The sequence below is a fragment of the Necator americanus genome, chromosome II (assembly GCF_031761385.1).
Source record: "Necator americanus strain Aroian chromosome II, whole genome shotgun sequence".
In the NCBI taxonomy this organism is placed as follows: domain Eukaryota; kingdom Metazoa; phylum Nematoda; class Chromadorea; order Rhabditida; family Ancylostomatidae; genus Necator; species Necator americanus.
In genome coordinates, this window is record NC_087372.1 from 13889453 (window position 1) to 13903088 (window position 13636).

Here is a 13636-nt window from a genome sequence, read left to right on the forward strand (position 1 = left end):
GTTTCCATCATTTTTGAGATAAATAACAAGTCATCTTCGCTTCGGACATTATGGTTAATCAAAATTAGCAGCTAACTTATCTATATCTCCTTATCCATTCGCGCGTGAAACATAGAAGTTATAACTATACAACAATATTGCTAAAGATAAACAATAACAAGTAACAGTAACAGATCTACTTGCTTTGCTTAATAAAAATGAAAGGAAGCAAAGCCGCACAGCCGTCGGATTGGTGCGTCATAGTGCAGAAGTACCGCACAGTAACTTTGTATGTCGCGAAAGATAAATGGGACCTTGCAAAGGTTTGCCAGCCGCGGCCACTGTGTGCGTTGCTTTTTACCTGTGAGGCTTCTTCGCGTGTCTATTTCCTTGCAGGTCTGCCTCATCTTGGTAGTATACCCACTTCAAAAAGTGGAAACACCCATGCAAACGGCTGCTCAAACAGTAGCGAACAGTTTGCATGATCTGACATCTAATGTTATCTTTATCATTATGATAATGTCGATCACGTCATTTTGGGTTAAAATATCATTGTGTAACTGGTGTTGAGAAAGCAGGAGGATTACCCAGGGGTCACCTTGATCACCTTGACTCCCGTTGATCTTCGAACTGGTCGAGCGGGAGCAGGTAATTCTTCCATTTGTTCCGGTCGCGTGCCAGAGTAGCCCAGTGGTTCCTCCTTTCGCGTGGGACACGAACAGCATCATATTTTTCTTTGAAGGACTTCGTGAAGAAATCTGACCATCGGGTCGGCGGTCTTCCTGTAGTGCGCTTAATATCGCGGGGAACCCAGTCGCTCACGGCTCTAGTCCAACGGTTGTCATTAAAGCGCATCACGTGTCCGGCCCACCTCATTTTACTTTCCCTGGCAAACGCGGCGGCGTCTCTGATCTTCGATCGCTGACGTAGGAGAGAACTTCGAATCCCGTCCCTCACTTGCGCGAAACGGGATACTCCTAGCATCACTCTCTCAATTGCGCGTTCAATGACGCTCACCGCGTTTTCTTCCTGCTTGCGAAATGCCCAGGTTTCCGAAACATAGGTCAAAGCATAAAGTACGGTGGTGTTGAAGAGGTGAGCACGGAGCCGAGTGTTCCTGGTCTTCCTCACTACATCCTCGATGCTACTGTACGCTCCCCATGCCGCTCGTCTCCTCCTGCCCAGCTCGGGGGTTAGGTCGTTCATCATGTTCAGTTCCCGACCCAGATAAACGTAGCTGGTGCATTCGGATATGTTCGTTCCGTTGAGCGTGAATGGGGCATCCGAGACCCATCCGTTCCGCATGAACATCGTCTTTTGTAGATTCAGCTGAAGACCGATGCATCCACATGTTTCGTCGAATTCGGTCAGCATTCGTTCCGCTAGGCTGATGCTAGGTGTTATCAGTACAATGTCATGTGCAAACCGCAAATGGTGTAGCTGCCGACCATCAACCTTCACTCCCATGTCGTCCCATTCCAACTTTCGCATTGCGTTCTCAAGGGTAGCTGTGAATATTTTGGGTGAAATTGTATCACCCTGTCGGACCCCCCTCTTCACGTCAATGATGATGTTCTTGCAGAATGGCGAAATTCCGGTCGTGAAGTTACTGTACAACTTTTGAAGGTGAAGTTACTGTACTGAGTAGGGACGCCTTGGTTGTCCAAGGGTTCCACGACCGCTTCCGTCTCAAATGACTCGAATGCCTTCTTCAAGTCGATGAAGGTGAGACAGAGCGGCATCTTGTACTCTCGTGATACCTTGATAAGTTTCGAAACAGTGTGAATGTGGTTAATCGTGCTGAATTCTTTTCGAACCCCTGCTAGCTCGCATGGCTGTCCTTCATCCAGGACTTTTTCAATCCTATTAAGGATCACTCCCGTAATGAGCTTGTAGATGACGGACAGTAGGCAGGTTGGACGATAGTTGCCGATGTCATGTGGATCTCCCTTTTTATACAACAACACGGTCTTGCTGGTCTTCCACTGTTTAGGAACCTTGCATTCCGACAGATAACGTGTAAAGAGCCTCGCCAAAGTGTCGATGAGTACTGGCGGAAGGCTCTTCAGGTGTTCCGGTCTTATTCTGTTGGGACCGGGTGCCGTACGATTTCTTACCGGCATGATAGCATGTCGTATTTCGAACGGGAGAATCTCTGGAATGACTTGTCCATCTTCCCTCAGATGGTGAAGAGGCAAGTGGACATGGCTGTCGAAGAGATCAGAGTAGAAGTCGTAGATGATTTTCTCCATCCCCCTTCTCGATGCAATGACTGTTTCCTTTTGGTTCCGGAGAGCAGTCATCCTCGTCTTGCGACTGGCGAAGTCTCGACGGGCATAGCGGATGCTTTTCCCCGCCTCTGCAGCTTCAGCCAGCACTTCTGCTCTTCTCTCTGGCTTAAGGTCTTCCTTTATCGCCTCTCTGCAAAGCCTTGCAAGCTCGGACGTGAGTTCTTGGTTCCCTGCGGCTCGTGCTGTTCTACGCTGGCGTATCAGCTCAAGAGTTTTAAGAGACAGGCGTCTCTTGGTTGTTTTAAAACTCTCAGCCTTCTTCGTGCAGTTTGAAGGTGTTCAACGAGCCGGTCAAATTCCTCATCGATGTTGTCCTTTGCAGAATCTTCCCAAAAGCCGGCTAACGTAGCGAAGAGATCACAGTTAATAATAGTTCTGGGATTTCGCTTTCTGAACTTGGCGGCTTTCTCTTCTCTCTCTGTGAAGGAAAATCTTCCTCGGAGGAGACGATGGTCCGATCCCGTATAGAACTTTGGTACAACAGCGACATCCGTCAGGCAGAACCTTTTATTGACGATGATGTGGTCTATTTCATTACGGTACCCTCCACCGGGTGACTCCCACGTCCAGCGTAGAGAGGAGGGCTTCTGGAATTGCGAGTTCCCATGGATGGTCGTAGTCGTCATGATGAACTCGAAGAGCCTCTCCCCCTGGTCATTCCATTGTAGGCCGTGGGTCCCGATGTGAAGTTCCTTCGGCGTTCTTCTTGGGCCAACCTTGGCATTGAAATCGCCAATTATGACCTTGTAGAAGGCATAGTCTTCTTGGTAGAACTTCTCCAGGTCCATATAGAAAGCTTCGACTTCTTCTTCTTCGTAGCTTGATGTTGGAGCGTAAGAGATGAAGATAGTCAAAGCTGGTGTTGGGCTACATCTTCTCATCCGCAGACGTCCGATTCGGGTCGTAATTTGTTCAAAAGAGTCGATGTTCTTTGCCATACTCGTGTTGACGAGGACGCCAACTCCACCAACACCTCTACTGTCGCATGTTCCTAAGAACAGTTCTTCTCCAGTTTCATATACGGCGTTGAGAGGGTGACGTCGTCTCGTCTCTGTCAGTCCGATGACGCCGTACTTGATCTTCTTGGCTTGCATCATCAGATCTTCGATGACCGCTTCCGATGCAAGCGTACGTGCGTTATAAGTACAGATCGTCATCCTAGTCCTTTTCCGTTTTGGTAGCCTACATGACTCCTGCAACCCCGTCCTACCTGGCGGTACCGTACCAGTCTTTCCTCCGGGATCAGGAGACTCTTTTCTATTACTGTGTTTTGCGCAAAAATTTTAAAATCCATGGGCAGGTTGCAACCCTCTAGTCCCATGAGTTTCTGGGAGAACTTTCGTTCTCCCGGAGTGGACATGTGGAGCTTATTTGTTGGAGGCGACTCCAAACCGCCTCCCTTGCACCTCCCAGTCACTTGATTGCAGGCTTTTGGCCGGACCGACGTACGGGATACAAGGATGTCATGAGTCAGTCCTGGCTCAGCAGAAACAGGGAGTCCATCCCCTGAATCCACCTGCGTCTCTGGGCAAGCACAAGGTCGTTTTTGGTCCGCGATTAGCCCCCTATCCGCCACCCGAGGACGCGCCACGCCTCGCGACTAACCGGTTTTGAAAACTTTGTACACGATGCGGTCATAAGAAGGTCTCTTGAAGCAGTATTAGCAACAGCAAGGAGGCGCTTGCAGAAGTCCTAAGCTGCCGAAACGGAGATGGATTAGGCCGACAATCTGTATTTACAACACATCGGAAGCGGCCATTGATGATCTGAAAATGAAAGCTAGGGAAATTAGTGACAACATCATTGGACTGACCAAGAAGAGACGATGTCATCTAATGAACGCCGTTCACGAAACTGGAGAGAAACTGTCTTTGCAACAGTGAAGGAGTTGGTGGAGTTGGTGTCCTCGTCAACACGAGTAATGCAATGAACATCGACTCTTTCGAACATCCAGCAACCCGATGCGGACGTTTATGGGTGAGGGGTGTGGTTCAGTGCCAGCATTGACTATGTTCGTCCTTAACACACCCAGTATCAAGCTACAAAGAGGAAGAAGTAGAAGCTTTCTTCATGGACCAGGAGAAGTTCTACAGGGAAGATCATACATTCTACAAGGTTACAGTTGGCGATTTCAAGGCTAAAATTGGCTCCAGAAAAATGTGTGAGGATCTGTGTTTTGCTATAGTGTGCCTACGAGGTTTTTAGATGGAACCTTTATTTGCCTGACGTTTCGGCTTTTTCGCCGTCTTCAGAGGCCTAAATAGAGGATGACTGGAACAATGCTACGTTTATCCCGTCAAGTGCCACACCACCCTGGGTCAGTGTTTCGATAATCGTTCAGGGTAGTGAAAACAGAAACCTATCTACATTGAAAATGGTCTTACGTTTTGCTCCACCGGATGTGGCGCGGCTGGTTGCACGCACTTGTCACTCAGTGTACCAGCGAATGAGTGTTACTGCGTGTAGATCACCAGCGACGACATAGATTATTTGATCTACACACAGAATATCAGGCGGTTATAGGTCACAGAGCGGTACAAGTGGCAAGAACTCATTCGTTATGGACAAGCATTCATTCTTATTATTCATTGAAGGGTTTCTTTTAAGAATAAAAAACGCCTCCAACGTCTTCCTTGCCGATATTTCTGTTTCGTGAGCCAGTATAACGCATTTCACATCGTAATCGTTTCCGTTGTGGGCCTCATGTCTGTGCCTTCCTAGTGGTGTTATCAAGCTTTTTCGTCGTTTTCCGGCCATGTGTTCATTAATCCTCACTCCAAGATTCCTACCGGTCTCCCCAACGTAAGTTGCATTGCATATCAAGCACTCAATCTCATATATTACCCCTATTTTTGCGCAGTCGCCTGTTTTTCCGTAAGGACAAATAACACATCTTTCACAGATGCAGTATCTATCATATAGTCTGTTTCTAACAAGCTGGCTTTTGATGTTTGCATTTGGGATATTTACCAAGATCACGTCATTTTGTAATTGTGCTTGGATAATGCTGCGATGAACAGCGGCACTGACATTGTCAGAGATAAAAGGAAGACAAAGAGAAATTTTGTTTTCGCGCGGAATATTGCTATTTACAGTGCGGGTTCTTCGGTAATGCGGACGTACTGTATGGCCATTGGCACATGCGATTTTCAAGGCTAGTCTTCGTGATTCGTGTCGTTCTTGGTTGCCAGTGCATACTTCACTAGCGGTTTTGAACATATTACGAATCACTGCGCGTTTTACTGCGGTCGGATGTGCAGATTTGGCGTGCAATATGATGTTCTTGCAACTTTCTTTGCGATACCACTTTACTCTAATAATGCCGTTTGAAGTACTTATTTGTGTGTTGAGGTACGGAAGCCATCCTTCTTTTGGGGTTTCTCGTGTGAGTCTTATATATTGCGATTGTTGGTTGAGTATTCGGAAACACTCGTCCATTTCGGACTGTGTTGATGTTATGATGCAACAGTCGTCAATATATCTGCAATACATTATTGGTCTACGCGAAAGTACTGGTTCTTCGATTCTGCTCATGAAGCAGATCGCCAGTACTGGTGCTAATCGTTGACCCATTGCTAGCCCTCTCAGTTGCGCGAAATAATTTCCTGACCACCTGAAGATATTACAATTCAGGCATTCCTTGATAAGCGTTATTATGCGAGATTTACTTAGTCCATATGTTTCCAAGTTGTTACCATATAAATCTATCATCTCAGAGAGAGCTTGCAGCGCCTCACTGTTTTTTACATTCGTGTAGAGTGAGGTTACATCAAAGGACTCTATTACGCAGTTGCCCTCAACTCTCGCATTGCGTAATCGCTCAAGGAAATGGTGCGTGTTCGACAAATGAGATGGTATTTTAGGCAAAATTTGACTCACGATTTTATTAAGGAACCACGAAATGCGATCCGTTGGTCCTCCCACACAACTTATTATTGGTCGGATTTTGAATGTGGCCGCTGATGTTGAGTTGACCTCATCGGGTTTCAGCTTATGCGTTTTGATGAGGCTGTAGAACACAGGGCAGGTCGGTTTGTCAAGCTTTAGGCGGCTAACAAATCGTTCGTCAAGGCCAGCAGATTTTCCCATAGTCATCCATACATGATTCAAGCGTTTGCACTGCACAAGGAATTCTTTCTCTGTTACGCGGCGATAGATCGTTTCATCTTGCAAGTGAAGATTTGTTATTTCCCGATCAAGAGCCTGTGACATGACTACGAATTCCCCACCCTTATCGCTTACTGAAAGGCGTATGTCCCCTCTTGTAGTCATTTCGCGGATTTCCTTCAAACCCTGCCATTGCTCGCGCGTAAGATTGTTAAGGGTGAGTCGTCTATGATGGTTATAAGCGGACAACACCCCAGATAATAGAATTCTAAATTTTGTGTCTGTTTCGCGAGCTGGTTCGGGTTCTTTATAAAAGTTGCGCGGAAATGGTGTTGGGGGTAACGCTCTTCTGCTTATAGGTGCAGTGTGCTGATGGTTACTTTCATTCCTAGTTCTGATTCGAAGCTGGTCCCGAAGCTTGTGGAGGCCTACTGTGACTTTACGGAATGTTGACCCATCGATTCGATGTGAAATTGAAAATGATGGTCCAAGGCTCAGAAAGTCAACAGCATTATCGGACAAATGAATGTTGTCGAGTACCGTTACTCTTGCCCCTTGATTATTAACAGCATTTGGAGCTGTTGTGTCAATTGCTCGGTGGAGTCTACGTGGACTACTTCCATTGTTGGAATGGTTTCCACTCTCCATACCCAAAAGTCTATCGTACTTTACGCGCAGGGTCGAGCTGACGCTAGACCGAATAGAATCGCAGATCGCTCTAGATCCACTTTCAATCCTCCTCCATACTTGTTCAGGTAGAAGACGACGACAGGCCTGTTCTTTCGAAATACATTTCAACAATGATGAGTACAATACATGCTGTTTTTCCTTAATTACAATTCCTAAGATGGATCGATAAATATTACAGATCTTAGGATGATTCTCAGGAAGATTGCACGCAGTACCTATTTTCTTATTTGAAATGAACTTAGGAATCAGCCCATTCGTCTTGCATCGCTGGAGAAAAATCACGGATTGACGTGTGGTCACCACTTTCTGGCGTAGCGATAATGCTTCGCGTACGAGAAAGAACATATTCGGCGGTACTTCATGTAGTAGTTCGAATGTTCTTTTGTCTTGAAACCTCGGCATATTCTGTCTGTGTTTTGCTATAGTGTGCCTACGAGGTTTTTAGATGGAACCTTTATTTGCCTGACGTTTCGGCTTTTTCGCCGTCTTCAGAGGCCTAAATAGAGGATGACTGGAACAATGCTACGTTTATCCCGTCAAGTGCCACACCACCCTGGGTCAGTGTTTCGATAATCGTTCAGGGTAGTGAAAACAGAAACCTATCTACATTGAAAATGGTCTTACGTTTTGCTCCACCGGATGTGGCGCGGCTGGTTGCACGCACTTGTCACTCAGTGTACCAGCGAATGAGTGTTACTGCGTGTAGATCACCAGCGACGACATAGATTATTTGATCTACACACAGAATATCAGGCGGTTATAGGTCACAGAGCGGTACAAGTGGCAAGAACTCATTCGTTATGGACAAGCATTCATTCTTATTATTCATTGAAGGGTTTCTTTTAAGAATAAAAAACGCCTCCAACGTCTTCCTTGCCGATATTTCTGTTTCGTGAGCCAGTATAACGCATTTCACATCGTAATCGTTTCCGTTGTGGGCCTCATGTCTGTGCCTTCCTAGTGGTGTTATCAAGCTTTTTCGTCGTTTTCCGGCCATGTGTTCATTAATCCTCACTCCAAGATTCCTACCGGTCTCCCCAACGTAAGTTGCATTGCATATCAAGCACTCAATCTCATATATTACCCCTATTTTTGCGCAGTCGCCTGTTTTTCCGTAAGGACAAATAACACATCTTTCACAGATGCAGTATCTATCATATAGTCTGTTTCTAACAAGCTGGCTTTTGATGTTTGCATTTGGGATATTTACCAAGATCACGTCATTTTGTAATTGTGCTTGGATAATGCTGCGATGAACAGCGGCACTGACATTGTCAGAGATAAAAGGAAGACAAAGAGAAATTTTGTTTTCGCGCGGAATATTGCTATTTACAGTGCGGGTTCTTCGGTAATGCGGACGTACTGTATGGCCATTGGCACATGCGATTTTCAAGGCTAGTCTTCGTGATTCGTGTCGTTCTTGGTTGCCAGTGCATACTTCACTAGCGGTTTTGAACATATTACGAATCACTGCGCGTTTTACTGCGGTCGGATGTGCAGATTTGGCGTGCAATATGATGTTCTTGCAACTTTCTTTGCGATACCACTTTACTCTAATAATGCCGTTTGAAGTACTTATTTGTGTGTTGAGGTACGGAAGCCATCCTTCTTTTGGGGTTTCTCGTGTGAGTCTTATATATTGCGATTGTTGGTTGAGTATTCGGAAACACTCGTCCATTTCGGACTGTGTTGATGTTATGATGCAACAGTCGTCAATATATCTGCAATACATTATTGGTCTACGCGAAAGTACTGGTTCTTCGATTCTGCTCATGAAGCAGATCGCCAGTACTGGTGCTAATCGTTGACCCATTGCTAGCCCTCTCAGTTGCGCGAAATAATTTCCTGACCACCTGAAGATATTACAATTCAGGCATTCCTTGATAAGCGTTATTATGCGAGATTTACTTAGTCCATATGTTTCCAAGTTGTTACCATATAAATCTATCATCTCAGAGAGAGCTTGCAGCGCCTCACTGTTTTTTACATTCGTGTAGAGTGAGGTTACATCAAAGGACTCTATTACGCAGTTGCCCTCAACTCTCGCATTGCGTAATCGCTCAAGGAAATGGTGCGTGTTCGACAAATGAGATGGTATTTTAGGCAAAATTTGACTCACGATTTTATTAAGGAACCACGAAATGCGATCCGTTGGTCCTCCCACACAACTTATTATTGGTCGGATTTTGAATGTGGCCGCTGATGTTGAGTTGACCTCATCGGGTTTCAGCTTATGCGTTTTGATGAGGCTGTAGAACACAGGGTAGGTCGGTTTGTCAAGCTTTAGGCGGCTAACAAATCGTTCGTCAAGGCCAGCAGATTTTCCCATAGTCATCCATACATGATTCAAGCGTTTGCACTGCACAAGGAATTCTTTCTCTGTTACGCGGCGATAGATCGTTTCATCTTGCAAGTGAAGATTTGTTATTTCCCGATCAAGAGCCTGTGACATGACTACGAATTCCCCACCCTTATCGCTTACTGAAAGGCGTATGTCCCCTCTTGTAGTCATTTCGCGGATTTCCTTCAAACCCTGCCATTGCTCGCGCGTAAGATTGTTAAGGGTGAGTCGTCTATGATGGTTATAAGCGGACAACACCCCAGATAATAGAATTCTAAATTTTGTGTCTGTTTCGCGAGCTGGTTCGGGTTCTTTATAAAAGTTGCGCGGAAATGGTGTTGGGGGTAACGCTCTTCTGCTTATAGGTGCAGTGTGCTGATGGTTACTTTCATTCCTAGTTCTGATTCGAAGCTGGTCCCGAAGCTTGTGGAGGCCTACTGTGACTTTACGGAATGTTGACCCATCGATTCGATGTGAAATTGAAAATGATGGTCCAAGGCTCAGAAAGTCAACAGCATTATCGGACAAATGAATGTTGTCGAGTACCGTTACTCTTGCCCCTTGATTATTAACAGCATTTGGAGCTGTTGTGTCAATTGCTCGGTGGAGTCTACGTGGACTACTTCCATTGTTGGAATGGTTTCCACTCTCCATACCCAAAAGTCTATCGTACTTTACGCGCAGGGTCGAGCTGACGCTAGACCGAATAGAATCGCAGATCGCTCTAGATCCACTTTCAATCCTCCTCCATACTTGTTCAGGTAGAAGACGACGACAGGCCTGTTCTTTCGAAATACATTTCAACAATGATGAGTACAATACATGCTGTTTTTCCTTAATTACAATTCCTAAGATGGATCGATAAATATTACAGATCTTAGGATGATTCTCAGGAAGATTGCACGCAGTACCTATTTTCTTATTTGAAATGAACTTAGGAATCAGCCCATTCGTCTTGCATCGCTGGAGAAAAATCACGGATTGACGTGTGGTCACCACTTTCTGGCGTAGCGATAATGCTTCGCGTACGAGAAAGAACATATTCGGCGGTACTTCATGTAGTAGTTCGAATGTTCTTTTGTCTTGAAACCTCGGCATATTCTGTCTGTGTTTTGCTATAGTGTGCCTACGAGGTTTTTAGATGGAACCTTTATTTGCCTGACGTTTCGGCTTTTTCGCCGTCTTCAGAGGCCTAAATAGAGGATGACTGGAACAATGCTACGTTTATCCCGTCAAGTGCCACACCACCCTGGGTCAGTGTTTCGATAATCGTTCAGGGTAGTGAAAACAGAAACCTATCTACATTGAAAATGGTCTTACGTTTTGCTCCACCGGATGTGGCGCGGCTGGTTGCACGCACTTGTCACTCAGTGTACCAGCGAATGAGTGTTACTGCGTGTAGATCACCAGCGACGACATAGATTATTTGATCTACACACAGAATATCAGGCGGTTATAGGTCACAGAGCGGTACAAGTGGCAAGAACTCATTCGTTATGGACAAGCATTCATTCTTATTATTCATTGAAGGGTTTCTTTTAAGAATAAAAAACGCCTCCAACGTCTTCCTTGCCGATATTTCTGTTTCGTGAGCCAGTATAACGCATTTCACATCGTAATCGTTTCCGTTGTGGGCCTCATGTCTGTGCCTTCCTAGTGGTGTTATCAAGCTTTTTCGTCGTTTTCCGGCCATGTGTTCATTAATCCTCACTCCAAGATTCCTACCGGTCTCCCCAACGTAAGTTGCATTGCATATCAAGCACTCAATCTCATATATTACCCCTATTTTTGCGCAGTCGCCTGTTTTTCCGTAAGGACAAATAACACATCTTTCACAGATGCAGTATCTATCATATAGTCTGTTTCTAACAAGCTGGCTTTTGATGTTTGCATTTGGGATATTTACCAAGATCACGTCATTTTGTAATTGTGCTTGGATAATGCTGCGATGAACAGCGGCACTGACATTGTCAGAGATAAAAGGAAGACAAAGAGAAATTTTGTTTTCGCGCGGAATATTGCTATTTACAGTGCGGGTTCTTCGGTAATGCGGACGTACTGTATGGCCATTGGCACATGCGATTTTCAAGGCTAGTCTTCGTGATTCGTGTCGTTCTTGGTTGCCAGTGCATACTTCACTAGCGGTTTTGAACATATTACGAATCACTGCGCGTTTTACTGCGGTCGGATGTGCAGATTTGGCGTGCAATATGATGTTCTTGCAACTTTCTTTGCGATACCACTTTACTCTAATAATGCCGTTTGAAGTACTTATTTGTGTGTTGAGGTACGGAAGCCATCCTTCTTTTGGGGTTTCTCGTGTGAGTCTTATATATTGCGATTGTTGGTTGAGTATTCGGAAACACTCGTCCATTTCGGACTGTGTTGATGTTATGATGCAACAGTCGTCAATATATCTGCAATACATTATTGGTCTACGCGAAAGTACTGGTTCTTCGATTCTGCTCATGAAGCAGATCGCCAGTACTGGTGCTAATCGTTGACCCATTGCTAGCCCTCTCAGTTGCGCGAAATAATTTCCTGACCACCTGAAGATATTACAATTCAGGCATTCCTTGATAAGCGTTATTATGCGAGATTTACTTAGTCCATATGTTTCCAAGTTGTTACCATATAAATCTATCATCTCAGAGAGAGCTTGCAGCGCCTCACTGTTTTTTACATTCGTGTAGAGTGAGGTTACATCAAAGGACTCTATTACGCAGTTGCCCTCAACTCTCGCATTGCGTAATCGCTCAAGGAAATGGTGCGTGTTCGACAAATGAGATGGTATTTTAGGCAAAATTTGACTCACGATTTTATTAAGGAACCACGAAATGCGATCCGTTGGTCCTCCCACACAACTTATTATTGGTCGGATTTTGAATGTGGCCGCTGATGTTGAGTTGACCTCATCGGGTTTCAGCTTATGCGTTTTGATGAGGCTGTAGAACACAGGGCAGGTCGGTTTGTCAAGCTTTAGGCGGCTAACAAATCGTTCGTCAAGGCCAGCAGATTTTCCCATAGTCATCCATACATGATTCAAGCGTTTGCACTGCACAAGGAATTCTTTCTCTGTTACGCGGCGATAGATCGTTTCATCTTGCAAGTGAAGATTTGTTATTTCCCGATCAAGAGCCTGTGACATGACTACGAATTCCCCACCCTTATCGCTTACTGAAAGGCGTATGTCCCCTCTTGTAGTCATTTCGCGGATTTCCTTCAAACCCTGCCATTGCTCGCGCGTAAGATTGTTAAGGGTGAGTCGTCTATGATGGTTATAAGCGGACAACACCCCAGATAATAGAATTCTAAATTTTGTGTCTGTTTCGCGAGCTGGTTCGGGTTCTTTATAAAAGTTGCGCGGAAATGGTGTTGGGGGTAACGCTCTTCTGCTTATAGGTGCAGTGTGCTGATGGTTACTTTCATTCCTAGTTCTGATTCGAAGCTGGTCCCGAAGCTTGTGGAGGCCTACTGTGACTTTACGGAATGTTGACCCATCGATTCGATGTGAAATTGAAAATGATGGTCCAAGGCTCAGAAAGTCAACAGCATTATCGGACAAATGAATGTTGTCGAGTACCGTTACTCTTGCCCCTTGATTATTAACAGCATTTGGAGCTGTTGTGTCAATTGCTCGGTGGAGTCTACGTGGACTACTTCCATTGTTGGAATGGTTTCCACTCTCCATACCCAAAAGTCTATCGTACTTTACGCGCAGGGTCGAGCTGACGCTAGACCGAATAGAATCGCAGATCGCTCTAGATCCACTTTCAATCCTCCTCCATACTTGTTCAGGTAGAAGACGACGACAGGCCTGTTCTTTCGAAATACATTTCAACAATGATGAGTACAATACATGCTGTTTTTCCTTAATTACAATTCCTAAGATGGATCGATAAATATTACAGATCTTAGGATGATTCTCAGGAAGATTGCACGCAGTACCTATTTTCTTATTTGAAATGAACTTAGGAATCAGCCCATTCGTCTTGCATCGCTGGAGAAAAATCACGGATTGACGTGTGGTCACCACTTTCTGGCGTAGCGATAATGCTTCGCGTACGAGAAAGAACATATTCGGCGGTACTTCATGTAGTAGTTCGAATGTTCTTTTGTCTTGAAACCTCGGCATATTCTGTCTGTGTTTTGCTATAGTGTGCCTACGAGGTTTTTAGATGGAACCTTTATTTGCCTGACGTTTCGGCTTTTTCGCCGTCTTCAGAGG

General features: G+C 45.1%; 5 protein-coding genes across 9 annotated transcripts in view; all 5 read right to left on the reverse strand.

Annotated features, from left to right (window-relative positions):
- Nucleotides 1–1470, reverse strand: part of RB195_017763 (uncharacterized protein) — a gene marked incomplete at both ends in the record, with an annotated part of 49153 nt that extends 47683 nt beyond the window's left edge. The window contains one exon of one of the 2 annotated variants that reach the window (XM_064184897.1): nt 587–1470. In XM_064184897.1, coding sequence (XP_064040779.1) covers nt 587–1470 — 884 coding nt within the window. Of the gene's footprint in view, nt 1–582 lie in introns of those variants that run through there. The other variant, XM_064184899.1, reaches the window with a different exon arrangement.
- Nucleotides 1471–1535: 65 nt separating this feature from the next.
- RB195_017764 (uncharacterized protein) lies at nt 1536–3427 on the reverse strand (the record flags this gene model as incomplete). Of its 4 annotated transcripts, XM_064184903.1 has the most annotated exons (3): nt 1691–1729; nt 1797–2462; nt 2519–3427. In XM_064184903.1, the coding sequence occupies 3 exons, from the start codon at nt 3425–3427 to the stop codon at nt 1691–1693; spliced, it is 1614 nt and encodes a 537-aa protein (XP_064040783.1). The 4 variants fall into 4 exon arrangements, with proteins under 4 accessions (XP_064040781.1, XP_064040782.1, XP_064040783.1 ...); XM_064184902.1 differs by having other exon boundaries at nt 1536–2462; XM_064184900.1 differs by lacking the exon at nt 2519–3427 and having other exon boundaries at nt 1536–2231.
- Nucleotides 3428–4787: 1360 nt separating this feature from the next.
- Nucleotides 4788–7469, reverse strand: RB195_017765 (uncharacterized protein; the record flags this gene model as incomplete). Its single annotated transcript, XM_064184904.1, has 1 exon — nt 4788–7469. One exon carries the CDS (start codon nt 7467–7469, stop codon nt 4788–4790), a length of 2682 nt encoding a protein of 893 aa, XP_064040785.1.
- A 355-nt stretch (nt 7470–7824) lies between these two features.
- Nucleotides 7825–10506, reverse strand: RB195_017766 (uncharacterized protein; the record flags this gene model as incomplete). The annotated part of the gene is made up of 1 exon (XM_064184905.1): nt 7825–10506. One exon carries the CDS (start codon nt 10504–10506, stop codon nt 7825–7827), a length of 2682 nt encoding a protein of 893 aa, XP_064040786.1.
- Nucleotides 10507–10861: 355 nt separating this feature from the next.
- Nucleotides 10862–13543, reverse strand: RB195_017767 (uncharacterized protein; the record flags this gene model as incomplete). Its single annotated transcript, XM_064184906.1, has 1 exon — nt 10862–13543. The coding sequence occupies one exon, from the start codon at nt 13541–13543 to the stop codon at nt 10862–10864; it is 2682 nt and encodes an 893-aa protein (XP_064040787.1).
- Nucleotides 13544–13636: the final 93 nt, after the last annotated feature.